Source organism: Saccostrea cucullata, unplaced genomic scaffold (genome assembly GCF_032062105.1).
Source record: "Saccostrea cucullata isolate Sc308-1 unplaced genomic scaffold, CSIRO_AGI_Scuc_v1 ctg575, whole genome shotgun sequence".
NCBI lineage: Eukaryota > Metazoa > Mollusca > Bivalvia > Ostreida > Ostreidae > Saccostrea > Saccostrea cuccullata.
Window position 1 is genome coordinate 19237 of NW_026932050.1, and position 26397 is coordinate 45633.

At 31.6% G+C, this 26397-nt stretch overlaps 1 protein-coding gene across 1 annotated transcript; it reads right to left on the bottom strand.

The window, feature by feature from the left end:
- Positions 1 to 794: 794 nt before the first annotated feature.
- On the bottom strand, positions 795 to 17294 carry LOC134234343 (amiloride-sensitive sodium channel subunit gamma-like). The gene is made up of 11 exons (XM_062716391.1): positions 16525 to 17294; positions 15884 to 15944; positions 15086 to 15277; positions 13017 to 13123; positions 9727 to 9890; positions 9087 to 9306; positions 8194 to 8260; positions 7630 to 7687; positions 5758 to 5825; positions 5410 to 5488; positions 795 to 2015 (listed from the first exon to the last, which is right to left on the bottom strand). The coding sequence occupies exons 1-11, from the start codon at positions 17066 to 17068 to the stop codon at positions 1827 to 1829; spliced, it is 1749 nt and encodes a 582-aa protein (XP_062572375.1). The 5' UTR covers positions 17069 to 17294; the 3' UTR covers positions 795 to 1826.
- Between the last annotated feature and the right edge of the window lie 9103 nt (positions 17295 to 26397).

Here is a 26397-nt window from a genome sequence, read left to right on the forward strand (position 1 = left end):
AGACATAATCTTCATATTTTGGTCTCAATATGTAAGAGCGGAATGTGTCCTAATATTTTACATTGACCCGTCCTTGAAGAGTTATCATCCTTTGCTTTTAATCAATAAAATTCATTTTAACAAAGTCTACCTGGTGTAGAATTATATTTTAATCGTTTTTCTATTCTTAATAGTTATATACATCTTTCCAACTTAGCATTTTTGAAATTCGTAGTATTTAATTTTTTTTAAAAAACATTTGTTCGTTCCAAAAGACTTAAATGCATCCTTAATCAATTTATCAATCAATTACTGCTTGGGTAATTATATTTTTGAATATTTCTCCTGGTAAATGCTTTTCTACTCTAAACTGCGTCGAATTAGTTTCAATGTATTGAATACAGGATGGAAATTTATGGTTAGAAAATTATGTCCTTTTATGGGTCGGATACCTTAAAGAAGTAGTTTTGCTGATGACAAATCAAATAATGTGAGTCTAATTTTTATTGACGCAGTTGGCTATGATATTAAGAAGCATAGTTTTAAATTTAACTAGAGGAATTGTTGTAGAAAGAGTAGAATTGTAAGTTTTGACCATTTTAGGACGTTGATTGATCATTCGATAGACTAAATGGTGGAGTTTCATCATGTTTACTTCCTGTGTATATATCTCTGAGGAAAAAATCTACATGTAAATCAGGATTTTTATTCAGTATGAAAACCTTAGAAAATAATCAACAAAAACAAGATAAGATCACAATCATACAGTTTAAATTCTTCAGAGTCATGAGACCATTAAAAAAAATGAACTGGAGGATTTTAAAAAAACATTGCTGTCACAAATTTAAGGTGTGCATTTAAATTTACATGGGGTCGGAAAAAAAGTCTCATACAAACATACAAACAAAAACGGAAAAAATGTTTTGTTGCATCAAAGACTCCTTATCAAATATTTGCATTAAAGTCGAAGGCATGAATGTCTAATGGAAATGAGAGGTTTTACCATTAAAATCTATGCGGAAGAAATACCCAACCTGTTGAAATGAATCCTGCTTCAATGTATCGTAAAAACTGTATTATAAACGTTTGTTATATGAATATGAGGAAACTTGTATTATATGATTTTACATTTGCCTTATCCAACAAATTAAATAGTACTTATTGCGATTATTCACCATCTCAGATAGTTATATAGATGAAGCAAAAAAAATTATGTCACATTTTAATTTTTTTTTCATTTTCTTTCTGTTTTTAACAAAATATGATATACTCCTAAAATGTCCGCCATTCTGATTTACAGTTTTTCTGAATCAAGGATACATTTGCTAGTTTGATGAAACTTATTCTGTTGGTTAATATACAGATATAGATAAAGATTAAAAGTAGGAAAAATTGAAATCATCGACGCCTAATTTTGAAACATAAGACAGATAGAATTAAGATTTTTTTTTTCATGCAACTTTTGAATGGTCAAAGAATAAAGACCCAAAAATAAGAATTCTTCCTAAGGAAACAATCCTTAGCATTTTGTATACGGCATCACACCTGTTAGACTGTATATAAATGTAAAATGTGAAGAAAACGAACAAAAATTATGATCGATCTAGAAAAAAGCTATAAACAGTACAATTATTTATGATAAGTATGTAATGCTTTTATGAGAGTTAATATGATGTTTTAAATGGTTGTTTATCTTCGCCTCTACATTATATAATATAACCAATCCAACATCTGATTTTTTAAGCAGATTAGGCAGATTTTTGTTTTTTTCAAATCCCATAACAAGGTATAAATGCAAAACAATAGCTGTCAAATTTGCTAGCAATCTTTGGCAAGAATTGCCCAGTCTATGATGCGTCACTCTTGAACGTCGTAATGGGTGTCGAATCTGTTGTTCGGTGTCTCTTGGAGAAGAATTTCGCTGTACACAAGCGGAACACAGACATAGCGAACTCAAATATCTCCCCCACAGTAATGGCGGACAGTCCCAACCAAAGACCTAGCTGTCCTCCAACATCAGAGATTAGGTTCTGGGACTGAAAAGACAGCTATGACGTATAAAACGTTCAATCAAAAAAGAAGAAAGCACACACTTTTGAGAACGTTATATAGGAAGATACTTGGATGAATACTCCTCCATGGCACCTAACACCACATTTTATGTTTTGGATGTCCGCATTCCTTTGCTCCTATCTTATAATGTTTTATAGACTTTTGATCTTGAATACTGTTCGTTATTTCCATATATTTCATTTGTATTATCATTTTACTAATAGCGTGACAGTTTGCTTGATGTGGCGTGCTAAAATTTTGTGTGCTGATTTTCATTTTACTCATCGATTGGATGCTTTATTTCAATGGAATCAATTCTAATTTGCATATGAAACTCAGAATACAACAATATCCTGAGAATACTGGCCAATCACATGGAATGATTGTTCACCAGTGTGGTATTTGTACTCACCAGCAACACGTAGTCAGTCAAAGCCGTTCTCTGTCCTCAAAAAAGCATGTATTATATTTGTTATGATTTGACCGGATGGTTTTATATACGTATAAAAAAAATTCAGAGAATGGAATTTGTACGGCTACTCTGTTACTGTTGTACTATGTACATGTAGCTATCGATATCACCATTATAGGTTTTAAAACTTGCTTTGTCCGTCCACGTGTAATTGTTGTTTACTGCATGCTAGTAAACATGTGATTCAATACGATTGGTCAGTATTTTCAGCGGTATTGTTGGGTTCTCTGTTTCATATGCAAAGTATTACTGATTCCATTGAAATCAATCGTCCAATCGATGAGAAAAATGATAATCGTCATACAAAATTTAAGAACGCCCTATCAAGCAAACTATCACGCTGTTTGTAAAACGATAATAATTAGAGAAGAAGTCGACACAAAAATAAAACTGCATGCTATGATTGTAAAGTAACTGGACATGCAGGGCCATCATGGAATAAAAATACCCGTACGAAATTCAGAGACGTATTACGCCTGGATTTTTTGCAAATCCTGGCGTACAAGAGACGTATTCTTAAAAATACGGTTCATTTTCAGGCGTACACGTATTTTTGCCAGAAATACGTCTCCTTTTTTCCAGGCGTAATTTCTAAATCCGGGCGTATTTTCTACTTAGTCTCTTTGGCACAAGGAATTTAAAACTTAGAAAATTTCAAAAGGCGTATTTTTGAAAACTCTGGTGGATTTTTCAACTTAGCCAAAAAAACTTAGTCAGCTCATTCTCTTTTTTAAAAAGTATTGAGTTACATAAGAAACATTTTTATGATATTATATAACTGAAACAAAAAACAACATATTTCATGATTATATACATTACAATTTTGCATTTAGTTTGTAATTATATTAAATATTATTCAAAGCAATTATTTTTCATAAATTAAACTGATTTATTTAGAACTTTGTCCCATGGACCTGAAATTTTGTCATTCCCATTTTTTTTAAAAATTGATATTATTTTTCTTAACACAAATGATTTCTATAACTGTAAAGTAAATAGTATATATTCTTTGAACTTCATGATTTGTTTAGTCAGGCTATAAACATACATGTTATTACATCATTTAAATGTTTTTCTTATAAAATGCTTTATATTTGGTATATGCAGATACTATTACATTACCATCAACTTTCACTTCCCTACCCTAACCTGCTGGGATTGTGCTGATTACTTACAGATGTGTTGAGCATGTTTAGGAACAACTTATCTGTGATGTTGTAAACCTTTCTAAGAACGGCTTATCAATTTACATCCGGTTTGTGTACAGCAGCTCTATTTCCCACCCTAATTATCTTTAAAATAAGTGAATTCATATAGTGAATACACCTTGTTTATACATTGATGGAATTTTATTTTTATGTTGTGTAAACAAAACAGCATTTTTTCTTCAATTTACAAATTGTACTGAGTAGAACTTCCAGAAATCATAAAACTGTTTAGCTAACTAGGGGGTTGTAAACAACAGCATCTGCATCCAAGTATTTGCGCCAATTTTAAACCACCAGGCAGGTCATGCCAAGAACAATGAGATTAGAGAAAGCCACAACAAAGCACAGATTGTGTAGAAGAGGTAATTATTTTGAAAACATAGCTTAACATTGAAACTTTTTATCTATGAAAAAAAAGACAGCTAAATTTGCTTTTGATTTGCAGAGCCAGATGTTAATGATTGAAAATTGGGTCAGTAGTATTTTGAATTACATAAATTATTTTCTAGTGTTTTTCTTTTTCCAGAAAATGATTTACATCTAAATACTTATCACAGTTGGAAAATTGATTGAATGATGAAATGGTCATAAGAGGAGGAGAAAAGATATTGCAATATTAAGAGTTGACAGACCAGCTTTCCATAATTGCAATTGCCAGTGAACTGCAGCCATTGGAAGAATTGCATCAGGAAGAAGATGTCACCTGTTTGCAATGCCAGTTATAAAACATTCAAACTTCTTTTTGTGAATATTTCAATCTATGAAAATGTGATTAGGGAATGTGATGTGAAACGTGAATGACAGAAAAGCTTGTGATTTGCATTTTTTATGCCAATTTAGGAGTAAAAAGAATGACAGGAGTACTCCACATGATTCTCAAAACTGTGATTCACTGTGATTGCTGGAATGTTTCAACTGTTTTACTACAAAACTCAGCCTTGGATGTAAAAATGCTGTGAAATGGTTAATATAATTCTAACATGTAACTGTGCTTTGAAATAGTAAATGTAAGATTATGATTTTTTAAATTTTAACGACAATCCTTTATTTGAATCTTATTCACATTTTATCACACTGAAAAATATTCAGAAAATAAAAGTGATGTATGCTTAGCTTAATTTGTCTAATCTTTTTTAGTATATGTAGTCAAAAATCTTTGTACTTAAGTTGATTGTACATTTATATTCATGCTAAAGTTGTAGCTCCCATTGCAGTAATGTAATTAATATTTAATTCAAATCTATTTTAAGCATGCATATTTTTTGTACAGGCGTATTTTTTTTGTACGGGCGTATTCTTTAATACGGGCGTATTTATTTTGCAGGCGTATTTTTAAGGGTATGCTTGAAATCTAGGCGTAATTCTATTATTAAAATTTCCAGGCGTATTTTAAATTTCCAGGCGTACTCATTTGCATATTTCGGCCAAAAATACGGGAGGATTACGCCTCGTGTACGCCCGTATTTTACATTATACGCCTGGTTTTATATATTCATTTCAATAGAGATTTCCACAAGGATTTTTAGATGAAAATACGCCTGGATTTCTTTGAAAATACGTGACTTAAATTTCGTACGGGTATATAATATAATACAATTTTGTTAAATTGTTATTGATAAAGACTTAGAACTCAATTTGATATCGTTTTGCCTTTGGCTTTTGTGTAAGCGTGTTGGTATTTTAAAGGCAAATACAAACCTCATACGCCTTTTGGGATTCGATGCTTTCATATGTCATCTCAGCAAAAAAGATTTCCAGTTTTACAAGATTATTATCCCTGCAAAGACATAAATAAATTACAAATAATTGCTCAGTTGCATATTCGTCGACGAATTTTTTCTTCCTTTCATGGAGGTAGAATGGACTGTTAATTGCATATTGCAGGGAAAATATTAACTTTTTATTAAAAAATTGTTTACTTTGCAGATAGATAATTAATAAATTGCAAAACTGGGGTTGGAAATTGTTTTTTTTATTTTTGATGGCTTAATTAAGGAAACAAAACAAATGTTTCTTCGACTTTTTGTAATGATTTTCTAAACGTACATTTTAGTTTTCTGTCCCCCTGACATGTACTCGCTTGTGGTCAGCTTCATACGACTCTCAAGGTAGTCCTGTTTAGAAAAAAAAGAGGAAAAGAGTTAAAGTTTTTACGTCAAGCTACAGTTGACAGATTATCATATCTTTTTTGACAATTCAAATTCTAAATAAACACATCTCAAACTGGAATGGCATTAAGAGGCCTGGGTGGTTGTGGCCATTGTCAGACCATATTGATCTCCTTTAGAAAAAGGGCTCCATATTAAGATATACAAAAATGATTAAATGTCAAGCTTAAAATGTATGAAAAAATTCTTTCCCAAATGATAGTTGACACATTAAAAAATCACATCTATAAAATTAAGTTAATCTGATGGTAAAATTTGATGACCCCGTAGCCTCCTTAAAAAGCACCTTATTCATGTTTTTAGAGCCCCGTAAACGAAGTTTCGGGGGCATATAGTTTTTATTGTGTCGGTCCGTCTGTCTAGCTGTTTGTCCGCAAAAACTTTATCCTTGTCCATAACTTTTGGTTTAGTGAAGCTATGACTTTCATATTTCACATGTGTATTCCTTATGACAAGACCTTTTTTGGGGTACCACCAAATTTGACCTTTTGACCTTGACCTTGGAGTTTGACGCACTTTTACTCAAAAATTCAAATTTTTACTTTGGCCATATTTTTAAACAGTAGAAACCAGGACATTCATACTTCACCTGTGTATTTTTTGTTGAAAGACCTTTCATTGGATACCAACAACTTGACCTACAGACCTTGACCTTGGAGATTTACGTACTTGTGAAAAAACTATAACCTTGGCCATAATTTTCAAACGGTAAAGGATAGGGCTTTCATACTTCAAATATGTAATTCTTTTGAAAAAAAAATTTCATGAATAACAAGAACTTTATCCTTTTGACCTTGACCTTGGAGTTTGACCTACTTATAAAAAAGTGAACCTTGAGCATAACTTTAAAGGGTTAGGGCTAGTGCTTTCATACTTTACATATTTAATTCTTGTAACAAGACCTTTCATTTGATAGGAAGACCTTTGACCCTTTGACCTAGACCTTGGAATTTGACCTATTTTTAAAAAAATTTTAACCTTAACTTCTGAACGGTTAGGGCTAGGGTTTCCATACTTTACATGTCTTTCACGTGGCAAGACCTTTTAATGGATACCAATTACCTCAACCTTTTGACCTTAACCATGGAGAATTTTGTACTTATGAAAAAACTTTAATTTTGGCAATATTTTTTGAACGCTTAGGGCTAGTGATCTCATACTTCACCTATGTAATCCTTGTGAGAAGACCCTTCATTGGATACCAAGAACTTTGATCCTTTGACTTTGACCTTGGAGTTTGACCTACTTTTAAAAAGCAGACCTTAACCATTACTTTTAAAGGGTTAGGGCTAGTGCTTCCATACTTTACATATTCAATCCTTGCGACAAGACCTTTCATTTGATAGCAAGACTTTTGACCTTGACTTTGGAGTTTGATCTATTTTTTTCAAATTTATAATCTTGGACATACAACTTCTGAACGGTAAGGGCTAAGGCTTCTATACTTTATATATGTATTTTTGTGTCAAGACCTTTCATTGGATATCAATGATCTTGACCTTGAAGATTTCAATACTTATAAAAAGGCTTTAACCTTGGCCTACTTTCATATTTCACAATTGTATTTCCAGAGAGAATACCCTACTTTGGGTACTAATTTATTAAATTTGCATTTAAGAAAAGTTTAATCTTTGCTATTTTGCCATATGGGGGCGTTAGTGTTTCACAAACACATCCTGTTTCTTCTAAGGTTGGATTGAAATTTTCTGTTTCGCAAAAATGCTCTAAAAATAAGGTGTAAATTGCTCACTTCATAGGCTTCAGAGGGCCAGGCAGAAGCTGTTACCATGGTTTCATACTTATTTTCTCTAAGAAAGAAAAAATTGAAATAATATTTCAAGATTAATGCATTAATGAAAATTGTTCAAACATTTACGTATAGATAATTGTTTACATCATATGTAGCAAAAAGTATTTCAAAATATTACAATCAATGCATTTTCGTGCATCACTTTAAATGTATTCAACGTAAAGAGCACTAACCAGAAAAAAATAAACAGACTAGATAAGGATCAATGTTTCTATTATATTCACTACCAGGTGGTTGGACATTTCATTTCATTTTAAAACGATGTTCTCAGTTTCACAAGGCCAAGGGTCCCAAGTCAACACGTTGTCCAACGTCAATATGTTGAATCTGGACCCCTTGGCCTAGGGCTATAAAACTTAAACGAGCTCACTTTTGATCACAATCTCACATATCCACTATTAATTCCTATTTGGAATAAGAGAGACTCAGTTCAAAAGTAACTTCGTCTACGATTTATGGCCCCCTGGACTGATGGTTAAGGACTTAAACCTCTAGACAACTCACTGACAGGTGCTTGGACATTTTTCTTCACAGGTGTCCCAAGTCTTTATCGTCTCCATGGTACAAATTCCTGTTGGAACAAAGATGCATATTTGAAAGTTAAAATGGACTTATTCTGAAAAATGTTACTTTGATATGAGGTGACATGGGGTAAATTTAAAGAAAAATTCAGCGGAATAAATTAAATTGATATATGTTTAATTAAGTGTATAAATGGTATACATTCTTAAATTTACACCAGCTTTTATTGGGTCTTAATTCAGTTTACATAAATTAAAGTTTAAATAATCTTAGTCGCTTGCCCAGATTTCTTGTAGCAACTATTCGTAAATATCGATACATAATGATTATTTTAATTAGATAAAAACAAAATATAATATTTTGCATGCATGCATGGAATAATTATGTTTGCAAATATAGGCCAGACGTGTTATGAAGCTCATCAAATAATTTTATAACTAATTTAGCTTATATCAGTTAATAATGAGAAAGATAAAGATATGAGAATTACAAATGGATTGTTCCATATCATTTTTAAGTTGAACTTCTATGTAATATTGCAAAATTGTAATGGTAAATGTACAATAATCATGTGAATAACAAAAACGGTTAGATTATTTTATTTGTTAAATTTTATAGAATGCTGGATTTATGTGTTACGAGTTAAATTGGAATCATACCACATTCAGACGAAATTTAGAGCATCAATTTAAAAAAAAAATATGGGAACACATGTATATAAACGTAAAGAAATGTTTGTTTATTTTTTAACACCCATTCAAGAATTTTTCACTTACAAAGAAGAAAAATGCGTATATGCTTGTATATTATTTATTTGGACAATCACCATGATAAGAGAAAAGTTAATTTTTGTAATCATTTGGCATGATACTTACTAATGCTTTCGTTATCGTAATTACAGATGTTAGTAACATTTTTTGGAACGATGAAGTTTGAGCACGCGCAGTCACAATAATCTATCAGCTTCTGCTGATAGCAGCTTTTTAGACAGGTACGCCTGTGGTAACTGAACTCATATCTCTTCATGTATTCATCCACATTTGTTGGATTACTGGAGCAGTTTCCGTGCTGAGGTTCAAGGCGACTGATGTACACCTATAGAGAACAAAAAAGGTTAATATTTCATCAAACGATAAACGCCATTGCTTCGTATTTTACTTTCTAATCTTACACAAAATGTTCAATACTTTGTTTATTTTTAACTTACTGAAAGTCTTTAATTTTTTTTTCTTTCTGTAACGTATTAACAAAGATTATATATATCATCACAAGATGAAAATCAGCAATTTCAGTGAACAGAAAAGTGACTTAATTTTAAGCTTCAAGCTTACTGAATGCTGATTAATGGGAGAAGTTTAAACTGGAGCCTTCTAGACAGATCATATTTTCAGACCTTTAAATGACAGTTCATTTGGCTGAAACTTCTGGAGGGATCACGTATGAAGACCTTTAATTGACCGTTCATTTGATTGAATGGCAGAGGTTTAAACTAGTGCCTTATGGACAAATTCCTACCCTTTTAAGCGCCACAGAGGTAGCCATGCCAGGAGCTATGGTAAAGCCGTCATCTTCGGGAAATGGATACGTCCCACGTTCGTGTATTGAAACACGAATTCCGGCATCCGGTGCTAAGGCAGATATGTACTCATCCTGCTGGATGTTGAACTCAAGCGTCATGCCTAGATTTGACATATTTTCATTAGAAAAAGAACTACTGAATTTAAATTTTTCATAGTTTTCGCCATAGAATTTGAGAATTGGTGGCCTAAGACTTTTTAAACTCTCGAAAAATGTATTCTTTTTCTATTCTTATACTAGTTTGTTTATCAATATACAGGTTAGAATAGTACATTGTATACTGTTATATAAAAAAAATGGGATGTTGACGATAAAGAAATTATCATTCAGTTTTAGAGTAAAATCATAAGTGTCTTCACTAGTTGAACATTCAAACATAAAACAATTCAGTTTTATCTTTTATTTTGGGTTCGATGGCATGCTTGAATGAAAATAAACATTGGATTTCGATAAAGTGCTGTTGATATGTATGTTGAATTATTTTTCTTTCATGCAAACGTTTCTGTGAAAATTTTGCTTCATATGAATATCCGTCAAGTTAGTAATTGCTTATCCTGTTACACTTTAATTCTAAACAATGTTATTGAATTAAATTAATGTTTCGTATCACAAATGATGAAAAGAAATCTAGGCACTATTTTCCCAATTTTATGAGAGTCGATGTATTTCAATAGAGATAGAGGATTACTTAAGCTTGATTTTAAAGCAGTCAGTGCTAAAAATTCATGATTTGAATCGATCAAATATAAATTGGACATGTCGTGTTGTGTTAATCCATAATTCTTTGAATTCAATGCTTCAGGTTAATGCAAATCATTTCACAGACATGAATCCTTGTTTTGAAAACTATATAGAAAGTTTTAATTGATGTTGGCAAGGGTTCATTCCACGGTTTATTTACTGACATTATTTAATTATTTCATTAATTAAGTCTGTATAAGGTTTCTCCTCGCTGTTTAATTTGAAGATAATTTTATTGACTATTCGATTGGTTTATGTAAATATATAACCCTATGAATACCTAAGTAGCATATTTCTTTATGTTCTTCTTTTCACTTAATTAGAAAGAAAACATTTGATCTAGAAAACTAGTAACAATTTATTGACAATTCAACATTAAAAAAATGCATGGTTCAATTGATAACTTTATCATACTAACTATATTTAAGATATATAGGCGATCAAAATACAGAACATTTATCTTTCCAACGGTGACGCGTATTTATTTCATTATCATTAAGTTCACTAATGTTTGCTCTCAGGACACGCGAGAATGTTTCAAAGAATTATCTATATTTGTTGTTCTCAATTTTGAAAGAAAAAAACTAATCTAGTTATTTGTGTTTCTTCCTGTTATTGATTTTTTCGTGACGATAATTCTTTTGTATAATCTCTAATTGACAGTGAACGTCATAATTTTGATTATTTCGAAATACACTTTTGACAACCATGCAGGTCGAATGAGGTTTCATCAAATTACATCTGAATTGCTTTATCGAACAAACTTATTGTCGCTTTCTGGAATATGTAATTATATGAGTAGATCCATATTAACGTTTTTGGTTTAAAACATTATGTACAATATAAATATATTTTGTTTCTTTTTATACAAGCAACTATAAATAATCTACATTATAATTTATTAATTATAACTTAAATGTAACTTATTTATCTTACTTATACACACCCTTAATTAATGAGTAACTGTACATACGTGTACATGTATGATGATGAAGATGCTAAAATCAATTTGATTCTTTCTTTGACGTGATACAGTGTTTCATAATTTTTTTTCTATTAATTTTCATTAAGTATATTTTGTTGTTGCTGTACGCTGTCGCAATATTTAATGTATGAAAGAATTAAACATTTTTATTTGTTTCGTTATCGGAACAATCAACAGTCCATATTATCCCGGAGAATAATTCTTCAAACTGTGACTTGTAAGATCTTGGTAATGTAAGCTCCGTCAACGCTAAACATTTCGGACGGCTGGTATTACATTCTTTAAGAAAAATTATCAATACATTTAAAGAGAAAGTTAACATTAAACGCAGTTCCGGGAACAATATCACGTAATTATTTAATATAAGGAAGTCAACCCAACAGTTCTGCTTAACCTGTATGTTGTTGTTTACGATTTCAGCTGTAAAACAAAACAGATTCCTGCATGTACCATTTTCTCGTTAGATTTCCTTCGATAATCGAATATTAAGAATTATACTTTCACACTCATATATTGCAACAATGAATCATTTTTGTTCAATTTTGATCAATAGACTCCATAAAAGATAGGAAGAAAACGAACTATTTTCTCAAAATGACAAGGAACAAATCCGTTGTCAAATTTTATTTACAAATATGTAACAATTAGTATTAAATCAAGTAGTCCAGTCAAATGACTATCCAATCAAAGGTAAAATTGCATTTTATTACAGTCACATTCTGAAGGCAATTACGAAATGCTGAGTAAAAATGAAGATGTTAAATTCCTGAAGAATTAACATATCTGCAGTAAATAACCTGACTTGGTGAAGAAATGGATCGAACTCAGAGCACACACTTGAGTTCGAAGACTAACTAACTCTTCTAAGTCAAACCAAGTAAGAAGACATCTGCAGCATCTTTATATGGCGATATATAGCATTAAATTGCTTGCTTGGTTGGCTACGCTGTTTTTGGTGAAGAAATCTGCCATTCGTTTAGAGAGGTCACCATATACTTATGAAGGGCATTAAATAACAACCTTTACTGCTCTACTTGGCAGTCAAGGTCATGAAATAGTATGGATTTTATATCATTCCATCCACTGCCATGACACAGAACCTCGGAATTCTTAGAGTTCTTATCTAAAAGACTAATAACTCTAACTGTGCCTGAAGCTTGGCGAAAAAATTAACTTACCAAATTACTCAATAATATATTAAATTACCATACATTAATGGGATAAATATATTCTTATTACCACAACTTTGATGAAAATTTTACTCTTAATAAAGCGATATATCATAACGGACACTCACAAAACAGAAAACTATTACGGGATATTTGAGAAAGAGAATGTTTTTAATATAAAAATTGTGGCTTTGTAATTAAGAATAAAATCATATGAGATGCATTTTGTTATATCTATACCGGTATATAAATGATGAGATACATTTAAATATTGTAGTGAAATAGCATATACAAAATGTTAATTAGTTACTTGTCAATAATTTGTTACTTACCCATTAGCGGGCCTGCATAGTACGTGTACAGCGGTGGATTTGGGTCTTTGATGGAGTTGAATGTGTAACAGTTCCCATATTTACTGTTGTGTAAGTAGGTGAAATTCCTTTGAAAAAAAAATAACATATTTTTATATGTATCTGAAAAACTGAAATGTAACTGATGAAATGAAAAAGAAATAAAAAGAAATGAAACATATTGAGATGACAAACAGGATTCAATATTAGAAGTCAATAAACAACACAAAATTGAAGCAGAGCAAACACGGACCTCCAAAACATCGGAGGTCAGATCAGGTGCCGTGGAGGAGTGATCATCCCCTGCCGATAGGGCACACACGACTTATGTTCCTTGTCATGTTCGGGAAATAACGGAAAACCCCTTTTCAATTCAGTGTTTTAATAATGGATTTACAATATTAGTATGAAAAACGTCAGTCAGCATTTGACTCAACGATATTTTGTGTTTGCTGACAAGATCATTGTATTGACCATAGAACTTATGAAGTGATGACTTTACACGAGACTGCTGAAATTCTTGTTAAAACAACTAGTTGGTCAATGATTTACCTCGTTTTACAAATTGTTTATACGTAGAGCATGTCCTTGTGTTTCGAAATTACTGAGATATATGTACTCCGTATGCAGGTGATGAAGGTATATTGCTACATAAGTAAGGGAAGTTTACGATAGAAAAGTTAGTCATCACGTTTATTATAGAGCTGGGTTATTAAATCACCATTAACGTCTTTTTCAAGTAAAATATCCACATATGAAACGGATGTGTCAGACTCTGTGGTATCTTTTATCTCAGGCTCACCAGGACATATCGTATCGACATAGGAATTGAAACTACCAATGTTGATTGGCAGTACGTCGTCGATATATCTAAATGTCGAGTTGAAGGCCGCTGCAAGTGTTTTCTTCTTTTCACGCATACGATTTTGCACAAATTCTGCTTCATATGAATACCAAAATAGGTCTGCTAATAACGGGACGCAGTTGGTACCTATGAGAATTGCAATAGATTGTGTGAAGACCTGGTCTCCAAAAACCACATAGATATTATCAATCAGAAACTCAGGCATCTTTTTGATGTCAACTTCAAACAAATGACAAATAAACAATACAAATAAACAAACAACGAAAAAATACTATCAAACAAAACGAAATAGAAGATAACAAACAATGCTCAATCCCACACATCCATTGAACCACTTCACATTGAAAGCAAAGCAAAAAGAGATTGGATCAGATGCCATTGATAAGTAAGAATCTCCTGTTGACCGGATATTAAAGTTTTGTGCCTCTTGACATGATTGGGCCAATGAAAATAAAAACCCCGAACCTAATATGAAAATAATGGTCAACTAAATCTGTATGAAAAACATCGTTCAGCATTCGATTTGCCGTAATTAAAGATTGTGTTTGCTAACAGGGTCGTTATATCAACAATATACTTTGCAAAATGTTGACAATGTAAGAGATCTCTGATATCCTTGTGTAATTAATTTTTTTTTTGATTGCTTTCAATACTCAAATTTGCTTGTAGAGCATGCTCTTGCTGATCAAATCTATTAGAAGACACGCCTGCACTTCATATGCAGATTATTTTGGTAAATAATAAATCTTGAAAGCACCAAATTTTATCTCATGCTTGAATTGTACGTTAACCATCGATGCCTTTTACCTTTAAGAAAAACAGAATTGAATCATAATAACAGGCTCTTGAATTTTGAATTATATATAATAGTCAAAGTTTCAAATCAATATAATTTTTTAATTAATTTTGATAACAAAACAAAATTTATACCATATGTTTAAATTGAAAATTTATACAAAACTACAAATTTTTGATAATGTATGTATTATAAATGACAAGCTTTTCAAAATCGAAATTTTGACTTAAGAGATATCTGACAGGCCAGATTCATAGCTTTGTACTCAAAATGAAGAGATATTTTAATTGCAAGACAAGCTTTGAAAAGAGAATTTTCGAGGCAGCCTTGGAACCAAATGATCATGAAGATTTTATATCAAAACTAAACATATTGGTAGGTATGTCTCACTCCGGGGAACACAGATTTCCGGCAAAGACACAAGAAGTTATCATGTCCATCTTCTGGTGACCAAATTCCTCTATGACGTCATCATCCTCCAGAAGAGCTGTGGAGGCATAGGCTATCCCCGCGTTTATCTCAGAACTGGAGGTTTTGTAGAACGCAGTCCTTACAGATGCATTCTGAAGCCCGTCCCACATGCTTCAAATATTTAAAAAATAAAATTTAACCATACAGTATGACATCAGATGTAGGTATCCTATGGTGAACAAGTGTTCTTAATTTTCCGTAAGGTATGGACGGAGAAATATGTTTGAATAAAGAAAAAAGTGGTTCAAATCACCCTCTTTCTTATGTTTTATAGTATTTATTAAAAAAGGAGGCTTTATAAATAAATCATTCAAATAACACATCGAAATGCAAGATGTTATGTTTATATGGTCTACAGGAAATGTTCAACAATTTAACAATTTAAAGTGTGTTTGCATAATACTATGAACAGAATTAGTAAATGCCGGTTCTTAGTGGAAGAAAACGAAGAGTATGCAAATATCTAATGCTAAAATATCTTAACTATAATGTTTCTTTATTTTTCATCTAATTTCATTTATTAAAAGTGTAATATCTAAAAGAAAGGCCTGCATATCAAGAATTTTTTTTTTTTAAAAAGTAATCAAGACGCACTATATTCCTCTTGGAATTCTCCACAACTGGACGTTTTGTTATTATTTATAAATTGCTGTTTCAAATTTATGTACATGTATTTTATAATCATCTGAAATAAAAATATTAATTTTTTTGTTATACTTGAACCCGTATTCCTGGACCAAGGCCGTGAGATTGGAGGAATTCGTGTGTGGATCCGGACCTAGGGAGAGAAATTTAATTAAATTTCATTAAAACAACAAGTTACAAACCTGATATTGTATAGAACATTATCTGTAACGGTTAAGAAACAATCAGCCTTTTTTTCGAAAAATATTTTTGGGTACAAATTTTTATGAATGTTATGTAAAATCAAGTTTATTGCAAAAAAAAAAAAAAAAAAAAAAAAAAAAAACACACACACACACAAATTCCACAATTGACTTTAGAATTAACTGTTTTAAAGGCTATAGCTATTTAATTTAAAGCACTGAAATGTTTCTCGAAATTAGGTGTATATTATTTTACATATATTACATGTAAGTGCAAAAAATATAAAGAAAAAAAAATAATAATGCTGATTAAATTAAATGTTATATAGAAATTAGGTGTATATTAATTTACATATATTGTATGTGCTGTGAATAGTCCTTTTACGTAAAATATAAATTGAAGAAAAAAAAATAATAATGCAATGATTAAAGTGTCTTTTAACAAATGTTTCTCGATGAATCAGATTCAAGTAATTTACATGAAAGTATAATATTATTAAATAGTGACGTTAGCAATCTAACGCTACTCACCCTCATGACCGTGTGACTGGTCTCGGAGCCGATCCATTGCTCCGTTGTATAAGGTATCATCAGTCTTTAAATCAAACATTTGTGTCAGTCCAGAAAACACAGAGTCCCTCAGTTTTGATTTCTTCAGGGGATTCCTGTTACACACAGTGACGCTAGGAAAAGCCAACTTAGGAGCTGATTTTAGTTCAATTTTCACCTCTACAGGATAACTGAAGTATTTATCAAAGAGCCAGTAACACTGGATGCCTAACCAAGACATCATTGCGAGCACGAGGATTAACCATAGAATCTTCTTCACTATCGTGTTCGCTTTTACAATTCTGGCAATAGCTGTGAAACTGGTTTCGTTGATGAAGTTCTCTGTCCTTTCCTTTAGACTGACATTGTTGATGCTATCCAGATTTCTCTTCACTAATTCTGCAAATTTCGGTTTCTTGTCTGTGAATGCCTCCATGGGTAGTGGGTCTGTTTCGTTAACTTCGGGAGGGGGCAAATCTTTAGTCACTTTTTTCTTGACCACTTTTGGTTTTCGCATGGCGTCCATTTTTACGATATGTCTGGAATGCTCTGCTGTGTCAATGATTATGTTTTGTTAAAATAATGTTTTATATCACGTGACTCAGGGAACAATAACGGGTGGTTCGAGCTCTTCGCTGAGTGCTTCCATCCCGATTGTTAATTCCCAATCGCTCTAATATTCTGCAATTCTGTTTACCCTACAGGAATGGGTAAATATCGATGTATTATCTGCACTAATATCATTGGATTGCTTCATACCTCATTAATTTGTGGTTAATTGATATTTCAAATTTAGTGGAAGGCAAATTTGCAGAAACAACTTTTCGGAGATAATGCTCACACCAGTGCTAATCGATATTGACCGGGTATTTATTTTCTTAAAATTTATTGAACTTTAGGACATTAAGTCCCTTTGTTAAATCATATGATGTTTTTAACAAATAGTCCATAAAAATGCATTAAGAATTCAAATAAAGCATTTTTGTCTGTTTTTGACTGTGATTTATACATTAATCTACAGAATCAGATCTCATAATCGTAAGCATTTCCCATAACTTTTACGAAGGCTTTTATAAACGATTGTTGTAATTCATTGTTACATAAAGAACTTTAAAGACTAGAGAAATATCGTGTTAACGATTTCGGTTATTTTAAACTTGCAAAACATTCAATTTATGTTTATGATTAAAGCGGAAAAATTGCATTTTTATTCTACACCTTTGAAAGCATTCTTCCAAGAGATGTTTCCTATTAGGAAAGAATTTCAATTAATAACAATATTTACAAAACCTATGACATCACAGGACGATAAAATACCCTTAAAAGGAAATAATTAAAACAACAATTTAAAGTGATGCAAAAAAATATTAAACTCGGTTTTATATGTCATTTAATTTCTGTTCATGTATTACACTTAATTTGCCTTGATATACGAAGTTGCTTTCGAGAAAACTTCTCTGCTCTTTTGTGAGGCCAATTTAGCAGGGAAAAGGGGAATTCATCGATCGCTAAGATTACGATTAATATTTTTTAGAGGTGAATGGTTATTAATTATGAAACTGTTGTACTAATATTTTCATGAAGTTATTAAAGTTTTAAATTAAAGGATTTTAGATAATAAACTCATGTAGAATTCAATAAGTTAATTGAAAACTTTATCATAGCATCTTCCAATCAAATACAAAAGATCAGGATAAATATTTTCAGAAGTTGTTGTCCTTAATTTAAAAAGTTACTAATTTTATGAAAAAAAATCGATAGAAAATTACGTAACAAATGTGCAGATATGTTTTGAACTACAGAATGTTTTTACTGAATAACACATAAATTCTAGACTGACAGTTTTATTCAATTACACTGTAGTTAATGCTACAACCTACAGTACCATGTCAATCAATTTTTTTTTTATTCATCTTTTTGGAAAGAATGACGCTGAAATTATTCAAATTATTTCAATAGAGATAAACTGATCAAGTTTTATTTTGTTTTCTTATAACCAGTTCAATTTAAATGGTAAAAAATCGAATGATATTAAATTATCAAATTTTAAATTCCAAAGTGATGATTGCTTTCTCTTTTTCCAATCCTTTTAATTTCTTTGCATCAATGAATGTTGCATAACATTAAAACCACTGTTATGTTGTTCCGAATTACTCAATTAATAAACGTCATACAAATTGACATCTATTCAACTAGAGGGTGGGTCTAATTTCGCATCCGGTGTTTCAAAATTATCTTAAGTATGAAAAACAAATATGATGAAAAAATCCCTATAATACTACGCGAATAAAACAATTTTACAAAATTTCTAATTTGGAAATTGCATTTATATCATTAACTATAATGGACTGCTAACTGATGTGAAAACTTTATGTATTGCAGAAAACGATATTGGTTTGTATGGCTTAAATTCATTGGATGAAAAAAGGCATTGTTAATTTGACATGAAACATATAGAGATATCGAACAGTATCCAAGATCAAAAGTCCATAAAACAATACAAAATAGGAGCAAAGCAAAGACGGATCTCCAAAACATCAGAGGTGGGATCAAGTGCCATTCACACTTATATTACACTCCACGAAGGTCATGGGTTTTTTATAAAATGAAATAAACGACAAGTGAATTGCACAAAAAATAATGTTCTGTTATGACATGACATATATTCTTTGAAATATTAAAAACATGTAGAAATGTTCCATTGTAGTGAATTTAAGAATATGTTCAATTTTTTTTGCTTATAGACGATGAGAGGGTCGATCCATACAAATCTGTTTCAAATGATATATTTTGATTTGTTTTGTCTATGATATTGTGAATTTCAACGCTGATTTTCTCTCGAATTGTTATTTTTTAAATGTATTCATTTTTCTATATAATTACCCCTTGTTAATTATTTTCCAAGTTTTACTTGCAATATTGTTGCAACTGAATATTTTCCTATACTAGACGTTAAATTGAGCATTTCTGATATAATTTCAACCAAGCCTCTTTCTTTTCTCCTCACTAAGATATTAACAGTAGTGAAGGAGAAACTTCAAGAGTACTGTGCAACAATATATTCAAGAAGTGGTGTTAATCAGATGTTGATACTTAAGAATTTCAAGGAACTTTTGGACAATTTGAAATAACAAGACTTCACCAAAATCAATAGCTTAAAAACTTATGACTTTTCAACTTTATACACAACCATTCCCCACGATAAATTAAAATCCAGGCTTTTTGATATCAATGACAGCTTCTTTTTCAATAAAAATGGAACACGTAAATTTATTTACCTTGTCATTGGTCATTTGCAAAACTATTTTGTTAAAAAAACATTCTGATTGTACACACAGGTACTCTTAAGTTGACATAAAAAATATGCCTGAGTTTCTGATTAACGATATCTAATTCGTATTTGGAGACCAGTTCTTTCAACAATCTATTCAGAATTTGTGCAACATCTTATGTGCGAAAAGAAGAAAACACTTGCTGTGGCTTTCAACTCGACATTTAGATATATCGACGACGTATTGTCAATTAACAATGGTAATTTCCATTCTCATGTCGATACGATATATCCTGGTGAGCTTGAGATAAAAGATACCACAGAGTTTGACACAGCTGCTTCATATTTGGATATTTTTTTTTAAAAGACGTAAATAGTAATCTAACAACCAAGCTCTGGGATAAACGTGAGGACTTTTCTATTATCAACTTCCCTTACTTATGCAGCAATATACCCTGATCACCTGTATACCGAGTTAATATATCTCAGCTGATTCGATACGCAAAAGCATTCTCTATGTATAAACAATTTCTAAAAGGAGGTAAATAATTGACAAACAAGTTGATGAAACAAGAATTTAGGGTTTCTCGTTCAAAGTTATCATTTCTATTTAAAGTTCTATGGTCGATACAATGACCAGCAAATACAGTTTATCATTGAGTCAAATGCTGACTGACGTTTTTCATACTAATTGTTAGTCCATTATTTATACACTGAATTGATGACGGATTTTTCCGTTATTTACCGATCATGAAAAGAGCACACGGCGGGTGTGACCAGTCGACAGGGGATGCTCACTTCTCCATGGCACCTGAACCCATCTCCCTTGATCAGGAGGTCCTTGTTTGCTCTGCTCCTATTTTGTATTGTTTTATGGACTTTTGATTTCGAATACTCTCCGTTATCCCCATATGTTTCATGTTTTATAGAAATTTTTTAGATTGGGCAATTTTTACCTTTTCTTTAGATTTTAGAAATTAAAATAATCCACATGCGTAGCAATTTAACCAAATTTAAAATACAATGAATTGAACAATTAATTAATTGAAAACTACTGCCAGTTGTTCGATTTAATTTTAAATTTGGTTTAAATTGCTACAAATAGTTTTTTTTTTAATTTCAAAAATCTTATTATGGCTAAGCTTCAATTCTAAACATAAATAAAAGAAGATCAAAAGCAAACAAGAAACCTCCGTGTTTTTTTTCAAGGTGTTTATTGTTTTTCAAATAAACGGTTGTATCAAAACTAGGTAATTTGCTTGCAATTTAAAATCGATATAGGATATATTTGTCTCCCTCTGTTACTTCAAGAATGATTTAGAATTTTATGAGTCTTTTTTAAAGAATTTTTTACGAAACACTTATTTTGTTGACCTTTCTTCAAAGTCTTTCGAACTTGTTGGAAAGATCTTTTTCGAAGGCCAAATTGAGATTATCCATTAAAAAAAAAGGAACAAACATAAGTTTGTTTTCTCAAAGTGCAAGTAATTAATGAAAATTTCGAAATAAAAATATGGTTAAAAAAATTGAGTATCGAAACATAAACAACAAACGACAAATCATTTTTTGTAGCTATGATATGAACGTCATCCATTACCTAATTATTTTAAGGGAAGCTTATATGAAAAAAGACTTTAACATACTTTGATTCCGATAATAAATTTACAAATATTGAAATGAAATTGATGAAGATCTCGAACAAATATTCAAGGGACCATTAAACGATACCACTTGGGAGCTGAGCAAACACGGACTTCCAAACATCAGAGGTGGGATCAGGTGCCATAGAGGAGTGAGTATTCCCTGCCGACTGTTCAATCCGTCTGTGTATCCCTTGTCATTAAACTCATAAGAATTTAAAGTCATGAAATAAGATATAATTTTATCATCAAAAAATTCCGAAATCAATGTACTTTTTGTGTAGGAAATAAACTGTACATTGTTTATTTATCTTAAAGATTTGCAAGATTGTTTCCAGCGTCGTCCCAGAGTGAATGTTAAAAGGTTAAATCATTGACTTGGTAAATTTACTTCCACTTAATGTAACCTCTGAAATTGACAATTTCCTGAAACATTATTTAATTGAGAGCTATAAAGTGATTCAAAAAATCAAACCCGTGAATGGAATGGCTATAGATTACATTACTTTGTAAAGGCACTCTACTGGTATCGTGATAGTAAAATCAATGTTAATACTAAGAGGGGATTGTTTCTGGATGAATAACCTGTCATAAATATTAATGATTTATGTCAGTGTGAAAGGTTAAGTAAGAGGACAACCATAGAACAGAGTCAAATGGAATTCAATGGAGATTGAAAACCTTCCTAATGATCTTGTTTTTACATCCGTTTTGATGTCATTATATTTACATTTCCAATGTCTTTGTCCAAGATAAAACTACTAATTGTAAGTGTACTTTATTTCTACATAAATCTACTGGTTCATCGAAAAGCTTTGTAAAAATAAATCACGTGCGGGGCGGGACAAATAGAGACAGAAGCGGGCCTTAGAGCACCTTGAATTGCTGAATCAAGAGTATGTTAATATAAGGAATAACTGTCAGATTTTTTTTATTTCATGACGATGATCAATTGATTGGCTTGCGTGATAATTTTATGCATAAACGCCTTCGGAATAAAGAAATATCATTGAAGATGAAAAAATTATGTATAATCTTTGGCCCCCTTGTTGACAGAAAGAGAATTTCTCACTCATATGTAGACGTCATTGCTTGTTGATTGAAATGATGGTGGAAATTTGGCAAATTTTGACCTTCAATCGGGTCTTAAGGCCATTGAGATAAGAATGATTTTTTTCTTGTCAAGATCTACTGCGACATGGGACTTCGGTTAATCTGATTATATCCGATGGACCGGTCTAAACGACCATACAGTAGGATTCGAATCTGCGATGTAAGGATTATCTACTTACTTCGTGAGCCTTTAGCAGACAATTGATTGATTAATTGTATGCTGTTTCTGTTGTTTAAAGTCCCTCTCGAGAAATTTTCAATCATATGAAGACGTCACCACTTGCCGGTTGAGAACTACAAATTTTATCATATACCGGGATTAGGCACTCAGGGCCATTGAATTGTCAGGGATCTTCTTCGTGCCAGCACCTATTGCGACAAGGAACCTCGGTTTATACGGTCTCATCCGAAGGACCGATCTCTATGCATCCACAGTGGGATTCGAACCCGCAACGTAAGGATTGACTTCGCGACTCTACAGCAGACGCTCTTACCACTGCGCCAGGCGGGCGACTAACAGACAATAGAGACTTTTTTTCATGTAGAAATTTTAAAATGAATACTGCTTCATATAAATGCAAAATTTAAAACTTTTCAAGGAAACTCCAATTAAAATACACCATGTATGTTCTTTTTCTTCCCCGTAAAAGTTCAGTAATAAAGTTTCTATCGATAGCTTAACATTGACATTTTAATTTAAATGATTAATGCAAATTTCACAGTAGCTGATATTCAAATTAATGTTTAAACGATGGAAACAATTAAATTTTTATAAATTTTGTATGCCTAACGTTAAATAATTACTAATTAGTTGAATGATGGAATGAATCATTTACCCTGAATGATTTACAAAGTAAAATGCCGCAGACATTGCATCTACTTCACTGAGTCTATATATTAAATAATAATGATTTTTGTAAGTTTTAAAGGGAATGCATGGAAATCAAACAATGAGACAATTGCATTCCTGATTAAAGACTTTTTCAATACAGATCTATACTGACTTTCCAAGCATTTACATGTTTATCGAGTAAAACTTCATACAAAATTGAAAAGAAGATTTGCATATTTTACTTTTTTTTCACAAATTTTGCTGAACACTTTCGCTAATAAATATAAAATACATGGTCACTGTCTTGAAAAATAAGCGATATTTCGGCGAGGGTAAGAACACGTTATAGAGGGCGAGGCTTGCCGAGCCCTCCATCACGTTTTCGACCCTAGGCAAAATTACGCTAATATTTCAAGACAATGGCCATGTATGTTGTTTATCCTGCAAAAAATATTTTTATCTGACCTCCAAAATGAACTACTTTTAACCCGATTTGCACACATCTCTGCGGTGGAAACTAAGACGCCATGGTTCAAATATTGCAATATACGTGACGTCACAATACTTTTAGAACGTCGGAATACATGCACCAGGTTTTAATAGGACATTGACCGAATAAAGTCTTAGTTTATTAGGCTACTTTTATTAGGTCAATGAAAGGGATAGTTGCAGGATAGGTAAATTATTATGTACCATTTCAAATGATTGAAAAACATTATAAATTTTAAGAGAAGGCTCTAAACAATCTCATAGAATAATTTTAAGCAAAATTTTGTAAAGACATTTAAATTAGATTTATAGTACAAAAAAGTGAAATATATGGAGATAATAAACAGTGTTCACGCTCTAAAGTCCATTAAACAATACAAATTTTGCTCAAAAACAAACACGGACCTCCAAACCCTCCAAGAAATTAAAGGTATATATTACATGTACAATGTTTGAATATCTACACAGAATTTAATTAAGCTAACTTTATCATTAGGTTTAACATTCTCAAATGCTGAATGACGTTTTTCATACTAATTGATAGTCCATTACATATACACTACATTGTTAAAGGATTTTTCACCGGTCACGGTAGCCTAGTGGTAGAGCATTCGCTTCGTTATAGGGAGGCCCGGGTTCGAGACTCGATCGCGGCGCCACGTCATACCTAAGACGTAAACATAGGTAGTGACTGTTCCTTCGCTAAGCGCTTGGCACTAGAAGTGAAAGTCACGGGTCTTTCGGATATGACCTTAAAAACGGTAGGCGTTGGCACGATAAAGAACCCTCACTGCTCATTGGCACTGAGTGCCGAGTATAGGTCTAAATTTGAAGCCCTTCACCAGTATACGGTGACGTCTCCATATGAGTGAAAAATTTTCGAGAAGGACATTAAACAATATACAATCAATCAATCAAAGGATTTTTCTGTTATTTTCCGATCATAACAAGGGGCACACGGCGGGTGTGACCGGTCGGCAGGGAATGCTCACTCCTCCATGGCATCTGACCCCAACTCTCATGTTTTGTAGGTCCTAGTTTGCTCTGCTCTTATTTTGTATTGTTTTGTGTACTTTTGATCTTGCATACTGTTCGTTATCTCGATATGTTTCATTAAACATAAACTATAATGGTCCAGTTTTCCAAATTCAACCTCCGAATAAATTTATTTCTGAATTATTTCTTTAGTGTTTTTTAAATCCTTTTAATCTTTTTATACATGTAAAGACAGATGATTTAAACCAAAAGAATGGATGCCTTGATTGGAATTTATTTTTGTGTCTAATTTTGTTACAAAAAAATGAGGCAAAAAATACCTTTCTTAAAAATTAAGAAATTGAAAATCTTCTTTGCTGTTCAAAAATCTACCTTTCTTAGCCATTAACCGATACACATTTTTTTAACTTTTTAACTTAACTTTTTAAATATCAATTATTGTGAAACTTCGAATAAAAAGTATACGCAGTAAATCTTGTTCATTTTACTCATATGATCATGACTCAAGTTGCTATTTTCATTTTTTTTTTTACAAAAGATTGTTTATTTTATTGCCCTTAAGAGAAGTGTACAAAATATATATTTATTTCTGTTTTTTTTTTTTTTTTTTTTTTTTTTTTTTTTTTTTTTTTACATGTTTTTCAACAGAAAAGACTTTTTGCTAGGTTTATAATCTTTTCTAACATGCTGGTTTAAAAAGAAATTATATCTACATCATATATGATTCTCAGAAACTTGTACAAATAATATCTGTAATGCATGTATGCATATTTTGTGCAAAATAAGGAAAAATAGAGAAAATGCTTGATACCATGCAACTATACAAGACCATTGCCTTTTGCCTTAAACATTATTGCTTTTTCACTCTTTCCGGCGTTGTGATTTCATGATTTCAGTGTAATTTTTATATGTTCCAAAAGTAGTATAAATGTTTTACACGTGTTTTACTCGTGATGAAAGAACCATAACTTGTGGTAGAGATTTTTAATATTGTACATTTCTGTTATTAAGATTACATGAGAACGGAATTAGTAAAGGCGAGGCACAAAAAAATGACAAATGAACACAACAAAATTTGATTTAAAAAATTTTAATGATGTTTTAAAATATGAATATCACATCAACATTTCATATATAAAGTTCCTACATAAACACCCTTAGTAACTCACGGTTGTTGCTTTAAATTTATCTTTTTCTACATGTATATTAAATATAAAGCTTAAATAAGATGATTCATTGATAACGTAGAGTATTCAAGATAAAAAGTCCATAAAACAATACAAAATAGGAGCATAGCAAACACGGACCTCTAAAACATCAGAGATGGGATCAGGTTCCATGGAGGAGTGCACATCCCCTGTCGGCCAGTCACACCCGCCGTATGCTCCTTGTCATGATCAGGAAATAACGGAAACATCCGTCGTCAATTCAGTGTATGAATAATGGACTAAAAATTAGTATGTAAAACGTCAGTCAGCATTTGACTCAATGATAAATTGTATTTGCTGACAAGG

What these genes read in the sequence shown, in the direction of transcription:
- LOC134234343 (XM_062716391.1), bottom strand. Translation starts at nt 17,068, where the DNA reads ATGGACGCCATGCGAAAACCAAAAGTGGTCAAGAAAAAAGTGACTAAA. An exon ending in CCTCTGTGGCGCTTAAAAGG is followed by an intron (nt 9,307 to 9,726) that starts GTAGGAATTTGT and finishes TGTTCTCTATAG; the next exon opens with GTGTACATCAGTCGCCTTGA. An exon ending in GGCCCTCTGAAGCCTATGAA is followed by an intron (nt 5,826 to 7,629) that starts GTGAGCAATTTA and finishes TTTTCTAAACAG; the next exon opens with GACTACCTTGAGAGTCGTAT.